This window comes from Ranitomeya imitator, chromosome 2 (genome assembly GCF_032444005.1).
Source record: "Ranitomeya imitator isolate aRanImi1 chromosome 2, aRanImi1.pri, whole genome shotgun sequence".
Taxonomy (NCBI): domain Eukaryota; kingdom Metazoa; phylum Chordata; class Amphibia; order Anura; family Dendrobatidae; genus Ranitomeya; species Ranitomeya imitator.
Window position 1 is genome coordinate 646,862,653 of NC_091283.1, and position 22,540 is coordinate 646,885,192.

The 22,540-nt window shown below is 46.2% G+C and overlaps 1 protein-coding gene across 1 annotated transcript in view; it reads left to right on the forward strand.

The window, feature by feature from the left end:
- The window catches only part of LOC138665410 (gastrula zinc finger protein XlCGF48.2-like), an 81,039-nt gene that overhangs the window by 16,656 nt on the left and 41,843 nt on the right, over positions 1-22,540 (forward strand). The window contains exons 2-3 of the mRNA XM_069752862.1: positions 1,294-1,446; positions 20,278-20,406. Of these exons, the coding sequence (XP_069608963.1) occupies positions 1,375-1,446; positions 20,278-20,406 (201 nt within the window). The 5' untranslated portion in view covers positions 1,294-1,374. The remainder of the gene's footprint in view (positions 1-1,293; positions 1,447-20,277; positions 20,407-22,540) is intronic.

Here is a 22,540-nt window from a genome sequence, read left to right on the forward strand (position 1 = left end):
ATGTAAAGTAGACATGTGGGAAATGTTACTTATTAAGTATTTTGTGTGACATATCTCTGTGATATAATTGCATAAAAATTCTAAGTTGGAAAATTGCGAAATTTTCACCAAATTTCCATTTTTTTCCACAAATAAACACAGGTAATATAAAAGAAATTTTACCAATATCATGAAGTACAATATGTCACGAGAAAACAGTGTCAGAATCATCAGGATCCGTTGAAGCGTTCCAGAGTTATAACCCCATAAAGGGACAGTGGTCAGAATTGTAAAAATTGGCCCGGTCATTAATGTGCAAACCACCCTTGGGGGTAAAGGGGTTAAAAAAGAAAAACTGAACTATCATATGGTCATAAGTAAGAGCAAAGTACGGCAGTGCGCAGGCGCCGGGAAACGTCAGAGGCCCAGCCCCTGCGCACTGCAGTACTTTGCTCTGCCCTCAACATGGCAGACAAAGTACGCCTGCGCCGGAACCGCAGCGTGAAGACAAGAAGAGGACGTCATCCTAAGAAGATGGGAGGTCCCGGACCGCGAAGCCCATCGGACCAGAACCGGACCGGGACCGCCACTGGGTGAGTATAATCTAACCTTTTTCTCATCTTTCAGGATACATCGGGGGCTTATCTACAGCATTACAGAATGCTGTAGATAAGCCCCTGATGCCAGTGGCCGCAGCTCATCTTCGATTTTTCGGGTGACAGATTCCCTTTAATTAAACACAGCTGGTCTCCAATGAAGGAGTAGAACCACCTCATGGAGGATCACAAGGAAATGGACAGCATGCGACTTAAATATAAGTGTCTGAGCAAAGGATCTGAATACTTATGACCATGTGATATTTCGGTTTTTATTTTTTATTAAATTTGCAAAAATTACTACATTTCTGGTTTTTTTTTTCAGTCAAGATGGGGTGCAGAGTGTACATTAATGCAAAAAAAAATCACTTTTTTTAATTTACCAAATGGCTGCAATGAAGCAAAGAGTTAAAAATTTAAAGGGGTCTGAATATTTTCCATACCCCTAACCGCATAATGTGACAGTGGTCAGAATTGTAAAAATTGGCCTGGTCATTAAGGTCAAAATTGGCTTGGTCACTAAGGTCACAAAGTCCACATCCCAATAAGAACAAGGAAAACTATTCTGTGGACAGGTGTGCCCTAACTTTTGACCATTACTGCATGCCCAAAACCAGAGTCATAAAGGAGGGTCTGTTTCTATGTCTGAGTAATAGTACTCTATGTGAGTGCAGTCATTAGCCCACTATGTAACGTATCACATCTCTTCATGTTTCAGGCTTCATTCTGTAGACGCTGCTCATCTGATGGAAAGGCGATAAGTGGACATTAAGTAGACGATTGGTGTGCCATTATAGAGATGGACAGGAGTCACATGACTGGGGAGATCTTAAGTCTCACACTGAAGATCATCTATCTACTGACTGGAGAGGTGAGATGGTCACTTGACATCTGTTACTAATAATAGGTCTTTTACCAATGAAATAACGCCTGTTAGTTCTGTGGGATGCCATATGGCGCCGTTACATCTGATAACGCTTCAATTTAAGCACCACTTTGGCATTTCTTTAACTTCACCGCTGGAGTGGTATCACTATGGTAAGTTCTCTGTCCCTAGTAAAACACCTGCTGTCTTCTGCTCCTCCCGACGCTGCTACAGTCCTGCTCTGCCATCTTGTGACCACAGCTCCTGAGTGATTGGAAGTCAGAGGTAACGGTCACAAGCTCTCAATGTAAGTCTATGGTAGTCTCGCTCTGGCCTCATTCTTCTCATAGGCTTACATTTAGAAGTGACTTCCAGATCTGGTCACACCCTGCTGAAGACCGTCAGGAGACGTGTCAAGAGCCGCAGAAGACGGCAACTCGTAAGTATTTTACTATGGGCAGGGAACTTACATTAATGATTCAAGAAAACTTTTATTGAAACAACAGACATTACAGCTTTAATAACAGCAAACAGTTACAGATGCATAATGAGCCATATCAACCTAGACATTGCCACCATGTATAACCACAGACCATGAGGATAATTCCCAACACCCTTTATACCCCACCATCCCACTGTTTCCTTGGTATACCTTGTATATAAAACAGTTCAAATAATACAATCTGAATCTACATACCGAAAAACTAATATTAATATCCCTATATGTAGTTAATATTTTTTTAACCCAGTAGTAATAATTAAGAGATCACATCTGATGCCAGCTCCATGGACACAACTGCAGGTCATCTGATCCAATCTCCCCATTTTTTTCCGAATTTACTGGTCGCTCCTTTTTAGTATATACCCTTTTCTCCATTAGGATTGTATTATTTAAGTAATGAACTTCATCTATTGAGGGAGGACCACTTACCAACCAGTGTTTTGCAATATTTTTGCTGGCCTGGTAAAATACTTTGGCTACAGCCAAGTGTACTGGTGAGGAACCTCCAATGTCCCCCATAAGATCCAGTACACATACCATAGGGCTGAGGGGAACTTGAATGCTAAAGACCTCTAAAATTAGTCTGCTGACTTTCTCCCACAGCACCCCCGCCCACCTTCCCAATTGAGAACATGAACAGAACATGTGGATCAAATCAGCTCCCTCTTCCACACAAAGGTGACAATGCACTAGAAAGGTGTACCTGTTAGCCACACATACGAGAGATGCCTTAATGTGGCTACCAGGAACACATGAATTGGCCAATTTATGTGCTAAACGCTCTAATTTTTTCATATTTCTAGTGCAGTAATGCAGTTCAATTTTCACGTTTGCATGTTTCAGCGCCGCAGTGTGCGGCCTTATTTTTTTGACAGTCATTAGATCAGTCATGTGGTTGAGGGGGTCACATGATCTGGGCTTAAATGGCTGAAGGAAAGAGCTTTCAGTGTTCAGTGTGTGGGCCTGGAGAAGTAGCATTCCAGGAAAGTGTTGCATGGACTTGTCAAGCTGAACAGTGTGTGTTCTGTCAGCTGTGAGCGGGAAGAACCCCGCTCACAGAAGGATTGTATTTGTTCTGCCACCATTTTGTTTTGTTTTCTTGTTTTGCCCAGAGGGATGTATTTTCTTTTCTACACCTTGGTTTATGCTGCCTACGATAAACCAAAGAAATTTTTTAAAGCTGCAGTGTACCCGTGTCTACCTTCCTATACAGGCAAGTGTGCCGCTGTACCACAGGCTATATGGCCCTCGTCTCTGACTCTCTCCCCCCTTATTTTGACTTCAGCCATAGTGTGACCCAGGAGTCTTGGTAACAGAGAGTTATACATCAAAAAGATAATACTCTTCGTAGTTTTACCCCACACCACATAGTCTAGTATCCCATTGTCTTAAATGGAGATATCCGAAATGTTTTCCTGTGCTCTTACTGCATTGTTAGTATTTGAAGAGTGCAGAATCGCTCAAGTTGAATTCCTGTTTTAAATTATCAAAAAAGCAAAAGTGTCCATCTACATACAAATTAGTACACCCAACGCAATCCATGTTGTTTCCAACTCCACAAACCCTTCCAAATGTTGTGTTCCCTGAAGCAAGGGTTATTCCAAATTGGAGTATGTTTCGAATAATAGCCCATTCCCACTAACTTCTTCCAGGCCTCCACCGTGTTTTATGCTTCCAAAGTAGGGTAGGGAAACCTCCTGAGGTGTCCTTAAATTTGTGAGACTCTTCAATGTTCCAATAAATTTGCACCCCGTCACCCCATCCTCAAGTATTTCAGTACTACTCTCCCCGCCTCTTGAGTCCCAACTAAGGCCCAAATAATCAATTGTTTGCTAAATGTCTCATTTTGAAATACAGTTAGAAATTAATATGTGCATATGCACTTTATGTATTGCGTTCTGACGATAAGCAGCCCTGCTTCTCCTTTTTTTTATTTTGACATTGGTTTGTGGCTGACCACCACTGTTGCCGGTCACGCTGGGTTACGCACGCCATTCTTTCTGGGTTCATTGTGATTGATCTCGGCTGCTGTACACCCATACAGCAGCCCTGCCCTGCCCTAGGCTCTGCTTGATTGTGCACCTGTGTCTGGGCCTGTCTCACCCTTTATCTGTGGTGCTGGTTGGGGAGTGTGGAGGTCAAACTTGAAATATCTATGTCCGGACCTGGTTAACCTTTATCTGCGCTTGCCCTTTCTGGCACCATGGGAGTGATTCAGAAACGCTTCAGGTTTGCAGTTTGAATTTAATGTGGTCTTGCTTTTAATACATTTAGGAGGCCGTAATGGCACAGCGAATATAAAAAAGGCAGAGTAGGACTGCCCCATTATGAGAATGCCTTGGCGTGGCGGGATGGCTCAAAAAATTGATCAACTGTTTGCTAAGGCTACTTTCACACGTGCGTTTTTTTAAATCCGTCACAATCCGTCGTTTTTTGAGAATGCAGGATCCTGCAAAAAAATTTGCAGAATCCTGCATTTTCCCATAGACTTGTATTAGCGACGGATTGTGACAGATGGCCATCCGTCGCGTCCGTCGTGCACTGGATCCGTCGTGAAATAGCGGTCCGTCGTGCAAAGAAAACGTTCATAGGAACGTTTTTTCTGCACGTCGTAAAATCGGTCAGCGGCGCATCCTGCGCTGTTCGTAGTGGGCTATAATGTAAGCCTATCCGTCGCTGACTGTCACACACTGGAATCCAGTGACGGATCCAGTTTTTCAACTCTGAGCATGCTCGGAAGGATTTTCATTTCCGGAAAATGTCCCCGGACACTTAATTCCCAGAATTTGTGTATGACGCATCCGTCATTACACTGGATCTGTCGCACACGTTTTTCCCGATTTTCGTAACGTCCGTCGATACGTCATTTTGCTGCACCACGACGGACAGCAAAAAAACGCAAGTGTGAAAGTAGCCTTACTGTCTCATTTTGAAATACAGTTAGAAATTAATATGTGCATGTGCACTTTATGTATTGCGTTCTGACCATAAGGAGCGCTGGCTTCTCCCCTTTTTTATTCCAACTAAGGCCCACCCTGTAAAATATTGGAATTGGGATGCTAAAAAGAATCCCCAGGTAAAAGGGAGTGCTAAGCCTCCTTGATCTTTTGATAGCTGGAGCTGTTCAAGTTTTTTTCTTGAATCCCCCCTTTCCAGACCAAGTCTCTGAAGACGTTTTGCATTTTCCTAAACCAAGACTTGGATATCCAGACCGGGGAGTTGTGAAGGGCATAAATGATGAGACACACATTTTGATGAGATTAGGTCTGTCCAGGGCCGATATGGAAGTTTCCCCCATGCGCTAACTCTATTTCTTGATTTGATCACCAGGGGGTTCAAATAAGAGATACAATCATTAGTCTCTTTTGTAATATATACCCAGGTATTTACATTTCTTCACTATTGCTATATTTGAAGCTCTATACAACTGCATCCTATCTCTCGTATTCAGAGGAAGTAATACAGAGTTTGACCAGTTTATAGTTAGTCTCGAGAAAAACCAAATCTTCCTATTATTTACATTACATTGGGATGGGAAATGCTAGAGTTATTGATAAAGAATAACAAGTCATCTGCTTATGGGTCAATCCTTTCTTATTGCCATATTTATAGCCTCTAGCCCAGGGTGCAAGCCAAAGGTTCTATTGCAAGGGCAAAAAGTAATGGAGACATCGAACATCCCTGTCTCGTTCCCCTATAAAGATCACAGCTACCAGATATGTCCCCATTAGATATCATGCTAGCGGACAGAGCTTTATGTAACAGCATAACCCACTTATTAAACTTGAGGCCAAAGTCCACCTCTTTTTGCACAGCCCAAATGTATCCCCACGCCATGCTGTTAAAGGCCTTGTTGGCATCTAGAGAAAGGACAGCCTTATGTCTGGTGTCTGTTCCTGCTGCTTGTAAGTTAAGGAACAGTCTACGTAAATTAATGGCACATACAGTAATCAATAAGCATGTAATATAAATGGCCGAGAGCATATTTAGTACTCAAGACAGCTCTCCCAATATTAATGACAATATAAAACTACAGGAGTGTCACTCCTAATACAAAATATAGTATACTAGCGAAAAAGGGAGCATGGACACCAAACATTATAAAAAATATATGTAAAGATTTTATTGATTTACAAATATCAAAAAAGTACCATACAAACAATTACATATATGACAGAATATACATAAAAAAAATTCCAACATGTGGAGAGGAGGAAAACCAGCCAGTACACTAGAAGGTAGGACACACATCCATAATGTGACCTGGGTAAGTATCAGAAGTCTAAAAAATAACCCATACTCCTACAATGAGGAATCATCTCTAAAGGACCAACGCCCCATATTAGATTATAAACCAATATGTCCTTTATTCAACGTATCTTAGAGGCAGTGCAAACTTACCCATGGTAGGTCAGGACTCGTGTGTGGCCTTCCCATATCACTCCCCCTTTGAGAAAGCGATTACGCGAAACGCGCATCAGGGGTTGTGGGAAGGCCACACACGAGTCCTGACCTACCATGGGTAAGTTTGCACTGCCTCTAAGATATGTTGAATAAAGGATATATTGGTTTATAGTAGGAGTATGGGTTATTTTTTGGACTTCTGATACTTACAAGTATCACAAAGTATTACAGTTTGTAAACTTTTTTTGTAGTCAGACAAGAGTCTTTCAGTTCTTGTTTGAGGGATTTCATCCATTCCGCCTTAAAAAATTCTTCCAGTTCTGTGAGATTCCTGGGTTATCTTGCATGCTTTCCTATTTTGGGGTCTAGCCACAGATTTTCAATGATGGTCAGATCAGGGGACTGTGAGGGCCATTGTAAAACCTTCAGCTTGCGCCTTTTGAGGTTCTCTAGTGCGGAATTTGGCGTGTGTTTATAATTATTATCCATTTGCAGAAGCCATCTTTTCAGATTTTTTACAGATGGTGTTATGTTTGCATCAATAATTTGTTGAAATTTCTTTGATCCATTCATCCCTCTACCCATTTTAATACAGGAAAGATATATATATTGGTACGGTGTTAGCCAGTGGATAGAAAAATATTTAGAATTGAGAGTGTTGTGAATTCTGTGGCAGAGCTCCCTCCTGTGGTCACAAGTGGTACTTCGGCTGATTCTCTCTGTGAGCTTCTGTTGGTGGAGGGAAGTGGTACTGCAGCTTCTGAGTTTCCTCCCTCAGGTGATCTGGTGAGGTCGTTAGGTGCTTCTCTACTTAACTCCACCTAATGCTTTGATCCTGGCTTCCTGTCAATGTTCCAGTGTTGGACTTGCTTTTCCCTGGATCATTCCTGTGGCCTGCTGCTCTGCATAGCTAAGTTCTTCTTTGCTATTTGTTTGCTATTTTTTCTGTCCAGCTTGTCTAATTTGTTGCTGGAAGCTCTGGGACGCAAAGGGTGTACCTCCGTGCCGTTAGTTCGGTACGGAGGGTCTTTTTGCCCCCTTTGCGTGGTTTTCTTTAGGGTTTTGTGTAGACCGCAAAGTTACCTTTTCTATCCTCGATCTGTTAAGAAAGTCGGGCCTCACTTTGCTGAATCTATTTCATCTCTACGTTTGTCTTTTCATCTTAACTCACAGTCATTATATGTGGGGGGCTGCCTTTTCCTTTGGGGTATTTCTCTGAGGCAAGGTAGGCTTATTTTCTATCTTCAGGCTAGTTAGTTTCTCAGGCTGTGCCGAGTTGCCTAGGCAGAGTTAGGCTGTTACGAACGCTGCGCATACTTACCCGGCTTCTCCCATCCCTCGGCGCACTCGCGATCCTGTCCAGCGCCGCTCTGCTTCCTCCTTCGCCGGCTCACGGCGTCCGGTCCCTCTGCGCATGCGCGGTCGCGTCTCCTCCATCGCAGAGCCTTCTGGGAGGTCGCGACCCGGTGGCTCCGCCCCAACATGGCGGCGCCCATCGGGCATTTCTTCCCGGCGTCTCCCTAGGTAAGACGCCTTTGCTTTGTAGGTGCACTGTCTGCCGTCAGTGTCCCTATGCCCTAGGCTCCCCTGTACCAGTGTCTTCTCTCAGCCCAGTCTTTACTTTGTCTGTGTCCTGCCAGCCCGTGTTCCTGCTGTGTCTTGCCTGTCCGTGTTCCTGCTGTGTCCTGCCTGTCCGTGTTCCTGCTGTATCCAGCCAGTCCGTGTTCCTGTTGTATCCTGCCAGTCCGTGTTCCTGCTGTATCCTGCCAGTCCGTGTTCCTGCTGTATCCCGCCAGTCCGTGTTCCTCCAGTATCCTGCCGGTTCGTGTTCCTGCTGTATCCTGCTAGTCCGTGTTCCTGCTGTGTTCTGCCAGCCCGTGTTCCTGCTGTGTCCTGCCTGTCCGTGTTCCTGCTGAGTCCTTCCGGATCGTGTTCCTGCTGTGTTCTGCCGTTCCGTTTTCCAGTCATTTTCAGTTAAGTCTTGTTTTCCTATTATTCCCTGCCATCCTTATAGCCTGTGGTTTCCTTCTTTATCTTGGGTCGCCCCTTTGGCTCTAGCTGTTGTGTCTCCATTCCCCTGAGGTCCTGCTCCTAACACTCCCTGTATAGGGGGTGATTCCATCTGGTCCGCTCGACCCCGGGGGCTCTAGAGTCACGACCCAGAGGGTCCACTCCCGGATTTCTGCCCGAGTACTTACAGTAAGCAAAGGCCATGGACCCCGCTGGGGCCTCTGCTGCGCAGAAAGAGCTACTCTTTTTGCGAGAGAATCAGTCCCGCATGATGTCTTTTATGAAAGCTATGGATTCTCGTTTGTCCACGCTCCAGTCCTCCGATCCTGGCAACGCCGCTCTACTCGTTGGCTTACAGCAAGAGTTAGCTCAGCAGCGTGACACCCAGGCCCATATACTTAGTTATATGTCTTCTATTGACGATCGGCTGCTTTCCATCCAGACAGCCGCTTCTACGTCTGCTCCTGCGTCCCACCCTCCACCCCGCTTGGCTAAACCGCCTCGGTACAATGGGGATCCTAAGTCCTGCCGAGGATTTCTAAACCAATGCCGTCTTCACTTTGAGCTTCTGCCCCAGCATTACCCGACGGATCGGTCCAAAGTTGCGTTTTTGATTTCCCATCTGGAGGGTGACGCCTTGGCATGGGTTAATCCACTCTGGGAGCGAGACGATCCCCTAGTCTCCCGGTTGTCTGAATTTTTGGAGACTTTCCGTCTTGTCTTTGACGAACCTGGACGTCTGGCCTCTACAACTGAAGCTCTATTTTCTCCATCAGGGATCGTTATCCGTAGGCCAGTACGCTATTCAGTTCCGCACACTCTCCTCTGACTTGGGCTGGAACAATGAGGCGTTGGTGGGTGCTTTTTTGGCGGGGTCTCTCTGGGCGCATAAAAGATGAGTTAGCCGGTCGGGACACCCCTACTGTTTTGGAGGAATTAATTTCCTTAGCTACCCGTATTGACCTTCGGTTCCAAGAACGCGTCCGCGAGCGGAGGTCTCTTCGTCCTTCTTCTGCCACCCGTAAGCCACTCAGTCCTCAGCCTAGAACCTCCTCTCAGGCGTCCGCACCGGAACCTATGCAAGTGGACCGTCTTAAGATGTCCGAACAACGTCGTAAAGAGAGGCGCACTCAGGGGTTATGCTTTTACTGCGGGAGTGCTGCTCATTTATTACGCTTTTGCCCTGAACGTCCGGAAAACTCCTCCGCCTAGGTCAGGTAAGAGAGGCCTCCCTAGGTGTGTGTGATCCCTCTCAACCCCTTACTTTGTCCGTTCTTTTGCATATTGCGGGCAAAGGCATTTCTCTGGATGCGTATGTGGATTCGGGCGCAGCAGGGAATTTTATTAGGTTGGAGGAGGTTTTGAAATTCTCCGTTCCAGTCAAAACCTTAGAGGCTCCTGTGATTCTTGCATCTGTGGATGGTAAACCGTTACACGAGACCATTACTCAAGTAACACTTGAGGTGGAACTTCAGGTTGGGGCTCTGCACAAGGAGAGAATTGCATTTTATGTTTTAGCGGGTCTGTCTCATCCTATGCTCTTAGGTCTTCCTTGGTTACAGAACCACAAGCCCATTTTAGATTGGCGCAATGGTAATATCTTGCGCTGGGGTGAGCTTTGTCGGGAACGTTGTCTGCTGCCGGTGCGTCCTGTGGGATCTTCCTCTAATTCTTCTCCTTCCTCTTCTTTTCCCGCCTTACCCTGTGTCTACAGCGCCTATTCTGATGTCTTCAACAAGAAGGAGGCTGAGGGACTTCCGCCGCACCGGCTCTGATTGTCCCATAGATCTCGTGCCTGGAACTAACCCGCCCAGGGGCAGGATCTATCCTCTCTCTCCTGCTGAGACTCAAGCTATGTCTGAGTACATTCAAGAAAATCTTGCCAAAGGATTCATTCGCAAGTCTTCTTCTCCGGCCGGAGCAGGGTTTTTTTTCGTGAAGAAGAAAGACGGTTCTCTCCGTCCCTGCATTGATTATCGAGGCCTAAACAACATCACGGTGAAGAACAAATATCCTCTGCCACTCATTCCGGAAATCTTCGACCGTCTTCGGGGTGCGCAAATTTTTACCAAATTAGATCTACGTGGCGCATATAATTTGGTTCGTATTCGTGCAGGCGATGAGTGGAACACTGCCTTCAATACTCGTGACGGTCACTACGAGTACTTGGTTATGCCGTTTGGTCTCTGCAACGCTAACGCGGTTTTCCAGGAATTTGTGAACGATGTATTTCGGGATCTTCTCTACTCCTCGGTCGTGGTTTACCTTGACGACATTCTCATCTTTTCTCCGGATCTCTCCACTCACAGGCGAGATGTCCGTCGTGTTCTGCAAAGGCTAATAGAGAATCATCTGTTCGCTAAGATTGAGAAGTGCGTCTTTGAACAATCTTCTCTTCCCTTCCTAGGATATATTGTCTCAAGATCTGGCTTAGAGATGGATCCAGAGAAGGTTTCTGCTGTCCTGAATTGGCCTCGTCCTCTTGGAACAAAAGCAATCCAACGTTTTCTTGGCTTTGCCAACTACTATAGACAATTTATTCCTCATTTTTCTTCCATGACCAAGCCTATCTCTGCTCTAGTTCGCAAGGGAGTCAACTCCAGTTTTTGGACCCCTGAGGCTGAAGAGTCCTTTCTGTCTCTTAAACAAAGCTTCGCTACGGCCCCTGTGCTTCATCGTCCTGATGCTAATAGACCGTTTGTCCTTGAGGTCGACGCATCCTCTATTGGAGCTGGTGCTGTACTTTTGCAAAGATCCTCGTCCGGACGTTTGGTGACCTGTGGTTTTTTTTCTAAAACCTTTTCCGCTCCTGAGCGTAACTACTCTATTGGAGATAAAGAACTTTTGGCTATCAAGCTAGCCTTGGAGGAATGGCGTTATCTCCTTGAGGGGGCTCTTCATCCATTCATCATTTACACAGACCACAAGAATATGGCCTATATTCAGTCTGCCCAAAGACTAAATCCACGACAAGCCAGATGGTCTTTATTCTTCGGACGATTTGAATTTGAACTTCATTTCCGACCCGGAAATAAGAATGTCAAAGCAGATGCTCTTTCAATATCCTTTCAGCCTCTGGACCTAGAGGATTCTCCGGCTCACATCATTGATCCTGTGAAGATCGTCACTCTTGCTCCTCTAAGAGTGATTTCAACTCCTCCTGGCAAGACTCTTGTGGCTAACCAAGACAAGGATAGAGTTTTACGTTGGGGTCACTCCTCCAAAATCGTAGGAGTCAAGAAGACACTTTCTCTTATCTCTCGGCATTACTGGTGGCCATCTCTCCGACAAGACGTCACCAAATTCATCGCTTCTTGTCCTTCTTGTGCAAAAAATAAAGTCCCTAGGCAGCTTCCTTCCGGTCTCCTGCATCCTCTGCCTGTGCCTTCCGTTCCTTGGAGTCATATAGCTATGGACTTCATCACTGATCTACCTTGTTCCTCGAATTGCTCTGTCATCTTGGTTGTTGTAGATCGGTTCTCCAAGATGGCTCATTTCATCGCATTGCCTGGTCTGCCTTCCGCTCCTGAGTTGGCAAAGATCTGTTTACACCAAGTCTTCCGTCTTCATGGTTTTCCTCATCATATCGTCTCAGACCGTGGAGTACAATTTACCTCACGTTTTTGGAGAGCTCTCTGCAGTCTATTAAAGGTTAACTTGGACTTTTCTTCCGCTTATCACCCTCAGTCCAACGGACAAGTGGAGCGAGTTAATCAAGTCCTGACTACATATCTGCGACATTTCTCCAATGCACACCACGATGACTGGGTCTCTCTTCTTCCCTGGGCCGAATTCTCATATAACAATCTTCCCAGCGAGTCTTCCTCCAAAACTCCCTTTTTTGTAGTCTATGGTCAACATCCGAACATTCCTCTTCCTGTTTCTCTTTCCTCGGGGGTACCGGCAGCGGATTTCTTGTCCCGGGAATTCTCTACGATTTGGAGTGAGACCAAAGTGGCTCTTGAGAGAGCTAGCCTTAATATGAAAAAGTTTGCTGACAAAAGGCGTTTGGATGCTCTGCCATATTCTCCGGGTGATAAAGTTTGGCTTTCCTCTCGCTATATCAAGCTTAAAATTCCCTCTTGCAAACTGGGTCCCCGCTATATTGGTCCTTTTCCTATCTTGAGTCGCATTAATGATGTTTCTTATAAATTGAAGTTGCCTGCCTCTTTGCGCATTCCCAATGCCTTCCATGTGTCTCTGCTCAAGCCTGCAGTCTTTAATCGTTTTCACTCCGCTACCTCTTCCTCTCCTCAGCTCTGTACTTCTGATGGAATCTTTAATGTTAAAGACATTCTTGCCAAAAAGGTAGTTAGGGGTAAAACTTATTTTTTGATTGATTGGGAGGGATTTGGCCCTGAGGAGAGGTCCTGGGAGCCCCGAGAGAATATCAATGCTCCTCTTATCATGAAAAGATTCCTTTCTAGCCTTAAAAAGAGGGGGACTAAGGAGGGGGGTACTGTTACGAACGCTGCGCATACTTACCCGGCTTCTCCCATCCCTCGGCGCACTCGCGATCCTGTCCAGCGCCGCTCTGCTTCCTCCCTCGCCGGCTCACGGCGTCCGGTCCCTCTGCGCATGCGCGGTCGCGTCTCCTCCATCGCAGAGCCTTCTGGGAGGTCGCGACCCAGTGGCTCCGCCCCAACATGGCGGCACCCATCGGGTATTTCTTCCCGGCGTCTCCCTAGGTAAGACGCCTTTGCTTTGTAGGTGCACTGTCTGCCGTCAGTGTCCCTATGCCCTAGGCTCCCCTGTACCAGTGTCTTCTCTCAGCCCAGTCTTTACTTTGTCTCAGTGTCCTGCCAGCCCGTGTTCCTGCTGTGTCTTGCCTGTCCGTGTTCCTGCTGTATCCAGCCAGTCCGTGTTCCTGTTGTATCCTACCAGTCCGTGTTCCTGCTGTATCCTGCCAGTCCGTGTTCCTGTTGTATCCTGCCAGTCCGTGTTCCTGCTGTATCCCGCCAGTCCGTGTTCCTCCAGTATCCTGCCGGTTCGTGTTCCTGCTGTATCCTGCTAGTCCGTGTTCCTGCTGTGTTCTGCCAGCCCGTGTTCCTGCTGTGTCCTGCCTGTCCGTGTTCCTGCTGAGTCCTTCCGGATCGTGTTCCTGCTGTGTTCTGCCGTTCCGTTTTCCAGTCATTTTCAGTTAAGTCTTGTTTTCCTATTATTCCCTGCCATCCTTATAGCCTGTGGTTTCCTTCTTTATCTTGGGTCGCCCCTTTGGCTCTAGCTGTTGTGTCTCCATTCCCCTGAGGTCCTGCTCCTAACACTCCCTGTATAGGGGGTGATTCCATCTGGTCCGCTCGACCCCGGGGGCTCTAGAGTCACGACCCAGAGGGTCCACTCCCGGATTTCTGCCCGAGTACTTACATAGGCGCAATCCACGGCTGCCTCTAGTGTTGTTTGGAGAGGATTAGGGATTGCGGTCTGCAGAGTTCCCACGTCTCAGAGCTCGTTCTATGATTTTGGGTTATTGTCAGATCACTGTATGTGCTCTGACCGCTATGTCCATTGTAGTACTGAATTGCCTTTCATAACAGTACAGGAAGCCAAAAGTACTAATGATTCTCAATAGAGGGAAAAAAGAAGTTCTGAGACCATTTTTTTTTCTTTGCACTGTGTTTTGCCTTTTTTTTCCCCTAGACATTTGGGTGGTTCAGTACACAGGTGTAGCGATGGACATTAGAAGTCTGTCTTCATTTGTGGATCAGCTCTTGGCAAGAGTACAAAAGATTCAAGACACTATTGATCTGAAAGCTATGTTGGAACCAAGAATTCCTATTCCTGATTTGTTTTTTGGAGATAGAACTAAGTTTCCGAGTTTCAAAAATAATTGTAAATTATTTCTGGCCTTGAAACCTCGCTCCTCTGGTGATCCAGTTCAACAGGTTTTGATTGTTATTTCTTTTTTGCGCGGCGACCCTCAGGACTGGGCATTTTCTCTTGCGCCAGGAGATCCTGCATTGAGTAATATCGATGCGTTTTTCCTGGCGCTCAGATTGCTGTACGATGAACCTAATTCAGTGGATCAGGCAGAGAAAAATTTGCTGGCTCTTTGTCAGGGTCAGGATGAGATAGAGGTATATTGTCAGAAATTTAGAAAGTGGTCCGTGCTCACTCAATGGAATGAATCTGCACTGGCAGCTATGTTCAGAAAGGGTCTCTCTGAAGCCCTTAAGGATGTCATGGTGGGATTTCCTATGCCTGCTGGTTTGAATGAGTCTATGTCTTTGGCCATTCAGATCGGTCGACGCTTGCGTGAGCGTAAATCTGTGCACCATTTGGCGGTATTACCTGAGCTTAAACCTGAGCCTATGCAGTGCGATAGGACTTTGACCAGAGTTAAACGGCAAGAACACAGACGTCTGAATGGGCTGTGTTTCTACTGTGGTGATTCCACTCATGCTATCTCTGATTGTCCTAAGCGCACTAAGCGGTTCGCTAGGTCTGCCACCATTGGTACGGTACAGTCAAAATTTCTTCTGTCCGTTACCTTGATCTGCTCTTTGTCATCGTATTCTGTCATGGCATTTGTGGATTCAGGCGCTGCCCTGAATTTGATGGACTTGGAGTATGCTAAGCGTTGTGGGTTACTCTTAGAGCCCTTGCAGTGTCCTATTCCATTGAGAGGAATTGATGCCACGCCTTTGGCCAAGAATAAACCTCAATACTGGACCCAGCTGACCATGTGCATGGCTCCTGCACATCAGGAGGTTATTCGCTTTCTGGTGTTGCATAATCTGCATGATGTGGTCGTGTTGGGGTTGCCATGGCTACAAGCCCATAATCCAGTATTAGATTGGAAATCCATGTCGGTGTCCAGCTGGGGTTGTCAGGGGGTACATGGTGATGTTCCATTTCTGTCAATTTCGTCATCCACCCCTTCTGAGGTTCCAGAGTTCTTGTCTGATTACCGGGATGTATTTGATGAGCCCAAGTCCGATGCCCTACCTCCGCATAGGGATTGTGATTGTGCTATCAATTTGATTCCTGGTAGTAAATTCCCAAAAGGTCGACTGTTTAATTTATCCGTGCCTGAGCATGCCGCTATGCGCAGTTATGTGAAGGAATCCCTGGAGAAGGGGCATATTCGCCCATCATCGTCACCATTAGGAGCAGGGTTCTTTTTTGTAGCCAAGAAGGATGGTTCGCTGAGACCTTGTATAGATTACCGCCTTCTAAATAAGATCACGGTTAAATTTCAGTACCCCTTGCCATTGTTATCTGATTTGTTTGCTCGGATTAAGGGGGCTAGTTGGTTCACCAAGATAGATCTTCGTGGTGCGTATAATCTGGTGCGAATCAGGCGAGGAGATGAATGGAAAACTGCATTTAATACGCCCGAGGGTCATTTTGAGTATCTAGTGATGCCATTCGGACTTGCCAATGCTCCATCAGTGTTTCAGTCCTTTATGCATGACATCTTCCGAGAGTACCTGGATAAATTCCTGATTGTGTACTTGGATGACATTTTGATCTTCTCGGATGATTGGGAGTCTCATGTGAAGCAGGTCAGAACAGTTTTTCAGGTCCTGCGTGCTAATTCTTTGTTTGTGAAGGGATCAAAGTGTCTCTTTGGTGTGCAGAAGGTTTCATTTTTGGGGTTCATCTTTTCCCCTTCTACTATCGAGATGGATCCTGTTAAGGTCCAAGCCATCCATGATTGGACTCAGCCGACATCTCTGAAAAGTCTGCAAAAGTTCCTGGGCTTTGCTAATTTTTAGCGTCGCTTCATCTGCAATTTTTCTAGTATTGCCAAACCATTGACCGATTTGACCAAGAAGGGTGCTGATTTGGTCAATTGGTCTTCTGCTGCTGTGGAAGCTTTTCAAGAGTTGAAGCGTCGTTTTTCTTCTGCCCCTGTGTTGTGTCAACCAGATGTTTCTCTTCCGTTCCAGGTCGAGGTTGATGCTTCTGAGATTGGAGCAGGGACTGTTTTGTCGCAGAGAGGTTCTGATTGCTCAGTGATGAAACCATGCACTTTTTTTTCCAGGAAGTTTTCGCCTGCTGAGCGAAATTATGATGTGGGCAACCGAGAGTTGCTGGCCATGAAGTGGGCATTCGAGGAGTGGCGTCATTGGCTTGAAGGAGCTAAGCATCGCGTGGTGGTATTGACTGATCATAAGAACTTGACTTATCTTGAGTCTGCTAAGCGGTTGAATCCTAGACAGGCTCGTTGGTCGCTGTTTTTTGCCCGTTTTGACTTTGTGATTTCGTACCTTCCGGGCTCTAAAAATGTGAAGGCGGATGCTCTGTCTAGGAGTTTTGTGCCCGACTCTCCGGGTTTGTCTGAGCCGGCGGGTATCCTCAAGGAAGGAGTAATTGTGTCTGCCATCTCCCCTGATTTGCGGCGGGTGCTGCAAAAATTTCAGGCTAATAAACCTGATCGTTGTCCAGCGGAGAGACTGTTTGTCCCTGATAGGTGAACCAATAAAGTTATCTCTGAGGTTCATTGTTCGGTGTTGGCTGGTCATCCTGGAATCTTTGGTACCAGAGAGTTGGTGGCTAGATCCTTTTGGTGGCCGTCTCTGTCGCGGGATGTGCGTGTTTTTGTGCAGTCCTGTGGGATTTGTGCTCGGGCTAAGCCCTGCTGTTCTCGTGCCAGTGGGTTGCTTTTGCCCTTGCCGGTCCCGAAGAGGCCTTGGACACATATCTCTATGGATTTTATTTCTGATCTTCCCGTTTCTCAAAAGATGTCAGTCATTTGGGTGGTCTGTGATCGCTTTTCTAAGATGGTCCATCTGGTACCCTTGTCTAAATTGCCTTCCTCCTCTGATTTGGTGCCATTGTTCTTCCAGCATGTGGTTCGTTTACATGGCATTCCAGAGAATATCGTTTCTGACAGAGGTTCCCAGTTTGTTTCAAGGTTTTGGCGAGCCTTTTGTGGTAGGATGGGCATTGACTTGTCTTTTTCCTCGGCTTTCCATCCTCAGACTAATGGCCAGACCGAACGAACCAATCAGACCTTGGAAACATATCTGAGATGCTTTGTTTCTGCCGATTAGGATGACTGGGTGTCCTTTTTGCCTTTGGCTGAGTTCGCCCTTAATAATCGGGCCAGCTCGGCTACCTTGGTTTCGCCATTTTTCTGCAATTCTGGGTTCCATCCTCGTTTCTCTTCAGGACAGGTTGAGTCTTCGGACTGTCCTGGTGTGGATACTGTGGTGGACAGGTTGCAGCAGATTTGGACTCATGTAGTGGACAATTTGACCTTGTCCCAGGAGAAGGCTCAACGTTTCGCTAATCGCAGACGCCGTGTGGGTCCCCGACTTCGTGTTGGGGATCTGGTTTGGTTATCTTCTCGTCATATTCCTATTAAGGTTTCCTCTCCTAAGTTTAAACCTCGTTTCATTGGTCCGTATAGGATTTCTGAGGTTCTTAATCCTGTGTCTTTTCGTCTGACCCTTCCAGATTCTTTTTCCATACATAACGTATTCCATAGGTCATTGTTGCGGAGATACGTGGCACCTATGGTTCCATCTGTTGATCCTCCTGCCCCGGTTTTGGTGGAGGGGGAATTGGAGTATATTGTGGAGAAGATTTTGGATTCTCGTGTTTCTAGACGGAAACTCCAGTATCTGGTTAAATGGAAGGGTTATGCTCAGGAAGATAATTCCTGGGTTTTTGCCTCTGATGTCCATGCTCCCGATCTTGTTCGTGCCTTTCATGTGGCTCATCCTGGTCGGCCTGGGGGCTCTGGTGAGGGTTCGGTGACCCCTCCTCAAGGGGGGGGTACTGTTGTGAATTCTGTGGCAGAGCTCCCTCCTGTGGTCACAAGTGGTACTTCGGCTGATTCTCTCTGTGAGCTACTGTTGGTGGAGGGAAGTGGTACTGCGGCTTCTGAGTTTCCTCCCTCAGGTGATCTGGTGAGGTCGTTAGGTGCTTCTCTACTTAACTCCACCTAATGCTTTGATCCTGGCTTCCTGTCAGTGTTCCAGTGTTGGACTTGCTTTTCCCTGGATCATTCCTGTGGCCTGCTGCTCTGCATAGCTAAGTTCTTCTTTGCTATTTGTTTGCTATTTTTTCTGTCCAGCTTGTCTAATTTGTTGCTGGAAGCTCTGGGACGCAAAGGGTGTACCTCCGTGCCGTTAGTTCGGTACGGAGGGTCTTTTTGCCCCCTTTGCGTGGTTTTCTTTAGGGTTTTGTGTAGACCGCAAAGTTACCTTTTCTATCCTCGATCTGTTAAGAAAGTCGGGCCTCACTTTACTGAATCTATTTCATCTCTACGTTTGTCTTTTCATCTTAACTCACAGTCATTATATGTGGGGGGCTGCCTTTTCCTTTGGGGTATTTCTCTGAGGCAAGGTAGGCTTATTTTCTATCTTCAGGCTAGTTAGTTTCTCAGGCTGTGCCGAGTTGCATAGGCAGAGTTAGGCGCAATCCACGGCTGCCTCTAGTGTTGTTTGGAGAGGATTAGGGATTGCGGTCTGCAGAGTTCCCACGTCTCAGAGCTCGTTCTATGATTTTGGGTTATTGTCAGATCACTGTATGTGCTCTGACCGCTATGTCCATTGTAGTACTGAATTGCCTTTCATAATATGAGAGTCCTCTGTGGTTGATACCTTTTTAATGGCAAACTGAAAAGATGGTAACAAATTGCAAGCTTCCGAGACTACGCAGGTCCCTTCATCAGGCATAGATTAATATAAATTCTGAAAAAACACATATTTATGCACACAACAGCACAGAAAAATGCCATAGATAAGACAGGTGACGTGAAGCAGAACCACCATTATATGAGAGTGCTAACTAAAATGTTTATGTCCATAAATATTGGAACAGTTCATAGATAAGGAGTGTGAATGTTTTATTGTCCTCTGATTGGGGTCTGGTTCTATGTTGTGATGGGGTTGAGGGGGCGGTCTGGTGCGGTCTGGTCTGATGGGTGTCGCAGGTCTGGGTCCAGTGCCTCCCATCCTCTTGTGATGCCGCCCTCCTGTTTCTTAATCGCTCCCCGACATCGCGCCCCTTCGCAGGCGTACTTCTCTTCCCTGTTGAGGCAGACCAAAGTACTGTAGTGCACAGGTGCTGGGAAAGATCAGAGAGGCCCAGCGCGTGCACACTGCAGTACTTTACTCTGCCCTCAACAGGGCAAATAAGTACGCCTGCACATGAGTGCGAATCGGGGAGCGATGAAGAAGCAGGAGGGAGGCGTCGGACCAGACCGCCGCACCCGGGTGAGTATAACAAAACTCATTTTTCTTACCTTTTAGGATGGACCGGGGGCTTATCTACAGCATTATTGAATGCTGTAGATAAGCCCTGAAAGGCAGATGCCGTATCTTATAGCGGCCAAAACTGCCAACAGGTCCCCTTTAATAAGTTTGACATAAAATTGGTTACGTTTCCAGCTCAAAGGCTGCCTAGTCCACATTGGGTCCACTTGTACCTGAAATGGAAGAATGATCCGATAAGGACCTAGAGGAGTAATCAATGTTAAATATAGACAAGGCCATAAGGGAGTTACCCAGCACCATATCTATACGTGAAGGGGCACAGGAGAAAACGATTTGATTAGGAGCTCTCTTCCTCCAAATATGTATCAGGCCAGTCTATTTAACCAGGCGACCAAAAGGATAAATATTATCATCCCCGGCCAGGGACTTAACCTTAAAGTGGTTACAAGTGTTATTAAAGTCACCAATAATAATAAGAGGCATATCTGGCCAGTCTGCTAGTTTCACTAGTATTTTCGTGGCTGGAATATAAGGGTAAAGAGAGGGGACATATACCATGACAATAATGGTTAATCTTTCTAATGCGCTCAACGGAGTGCTTCTTTAAAGGATTTGGTTTCCTTGGACTTGCAGATGCCTTTTATTTTGTTGAATTACTGATTTGCTGTGATGATCATTTGAAAGCTTCCTCCACATGCTGAAAGTTGACCGAGTTCATTTTATCAATATTGTTACATTTTTTTTCCTTAGGATTATGTACCAATAAAGAAATCGGATGACGACAACATTACAGAACCGTTAACTCCTGCACATGAGAAAGAGAATGATGAGAAGATCCTGGACCTCACCAACAAGATCATTGAGCTGCTGACTGCAGAGGTGACATTATATAGTAACCCCAGAGATGACCTGAATAACCATCCTTTTGTCCACCACTTACTAAGTTCCTGTGCTCTCAGCAGCATTGGCCCTTGCACAGTAGTGACCAAGCCAGTAAGCTGGGTTACCAATGTGTTATCCCTGTAGTTAAATGCTGTTTTAGTGCTGATAAAAGGACCTGTTAAGAGATAAAAATAACAGTGTAGAATAGTTGGTCAGGAGAATGGAGGTAGTCGTTAGGTAGGTACTCACCTTGTGCAACCATCAGGCATTACTAAAAGTGTTAGTAACATGATCTCAGCTGCGGCTGCCCCCAGTAACTAGCTTGAAGACAATTAAGTTAAGCAGTTAGTGCATTTGTTAAAAACCAAAGTAAAAAGATAGAACAAAAATATGAGAGCTAATATATCTCTGCTGAGATAGACTTAATTAGGTCTAACTAGTTTCACACTAGCATTTTGAGGAGCTGCGGAGGGCTGCGGACTTCATGAAGCCCCGCCGTTGGCCACACCTCCACCACTAGCTCCGCCTACTTCTGCATTCGGCCTGCGTATCTATCTTTAACATTAGGTATGCAGGTCGTACAGGGCGGGGCTTCACGGAGGAAGTCCACAGCTCCTCAAAATGCTAATGTGAAACCGGCCTAAAACTTATGTACAGTAAAAGAGGGTGACGCTTTTCTTCAGCCTGTGCCTTCATCAGGCAGACATGTGTAGTGACATTCATGGAGGTAGCCGTAAAGGGATTATCCGGGACTTTTGCTTTTTTCCTGTGGGGCTAAGAACTTACCAGCATGTAGTTACTAGCTGCTTGCCTGTTTGGCCTTGTGGTGATCTCTCCAGGCTCTGAGCGGTCACTGACCAATCCTGGCAGTGATTTTCCTGCTTCCAGTTCCTTCTTTTCTTCTCTTTTTTCACATTCATTGACAGCCGACTCAGCCTAACGCAACTGTAAACCAGCTGTCAATCAGTATGATATCGGCAGTGACTGTATAAAGAGAGCAGAATAGTGGGGGAGGAAACTGGGGCTACCTGGAAGATGGCCACACAAACACTGGGAGAACATACGCACTCTGAAGAGTGCAGCTGCCAAGGTAAACCCTACGGCCTTCTCCTCAGTGGATTTGAGGCAAATGGAAAACCTAACTTCTTCAGTGGTGGTCTGATGGCTTCCTGAGAGGACGCATCTCTCTGTGCTCCTCATCTCCCGGACCCTCCATCCTGTGATAAACCGCCGTCCTGACTGAATCTCTCACTGGAGCTTCACTTCAGGAATCCCCTGCAGCAGTTTTGGAGTGGTGCTTAGTCACAGATCAGTGTTTTCCTGCTGCGGCCTAGCCTGCCCTGGCTGCTGAGCTGTGTGGATTCTGCTCAGTCAGCTGTGACGCAGCTGCTCCTGACACCTGGTGAGTGATTGAATGTGGAAGAGACTGGTGAGGGTGAAGTCCAGGGTGCTGTGGTGAATTGGCATCGGGAATCCACAGGAAAAGCTGGGTGAAGTGACTTCATTAATGCTTCTCATGTGGAGCCCAGCATAAAGTAGCACCTGGTGCTTCTAATCCATATTGCACAGTGGTTCAACAGTGTAGGACAGCTTCCTGCCTCAGCAGTGTTCCTGACCCGTGACTGCAGATAGTACAGCTTAGTGGAAACGGCCTCCCTGACTGACCTGAGTTTACTGACATTGTCAGAGGCCATTTTCTCTGTGCTTTATTTTCTGGATTCTTGTGGAACAATGCCACCTGCTGATATTTAACAGTAGCAAAGCCTATATATTAGACCTGAAGGGTTTTTTTCCATCTCCAAGATCCTATCCTAATATGTAGCAGGTGTAATAATAATAATAATATTAGCAAATACCTCCAATTAGAAATGTAGTATAGTTTTTCTGATTTTCTGTCTCTTACCTCATGGGCAGGCATTGCAGAAACTTAGGTATCCATGATTACGACCACTAGCAACTATCTATCTTAGGCCGGGGTCACACTTGCGAGTGTACTGCGAGAATCTCGTGCGTTTCTCTCGCATCAATACCCAGCACTGTTGCCGGCACTCGGGACCGGAGTGTGCTGCTGAATGTATTTTTATGAGGCGAGATACTTGCGTGAGATACTCGCATTACACTCTCAAGTGTG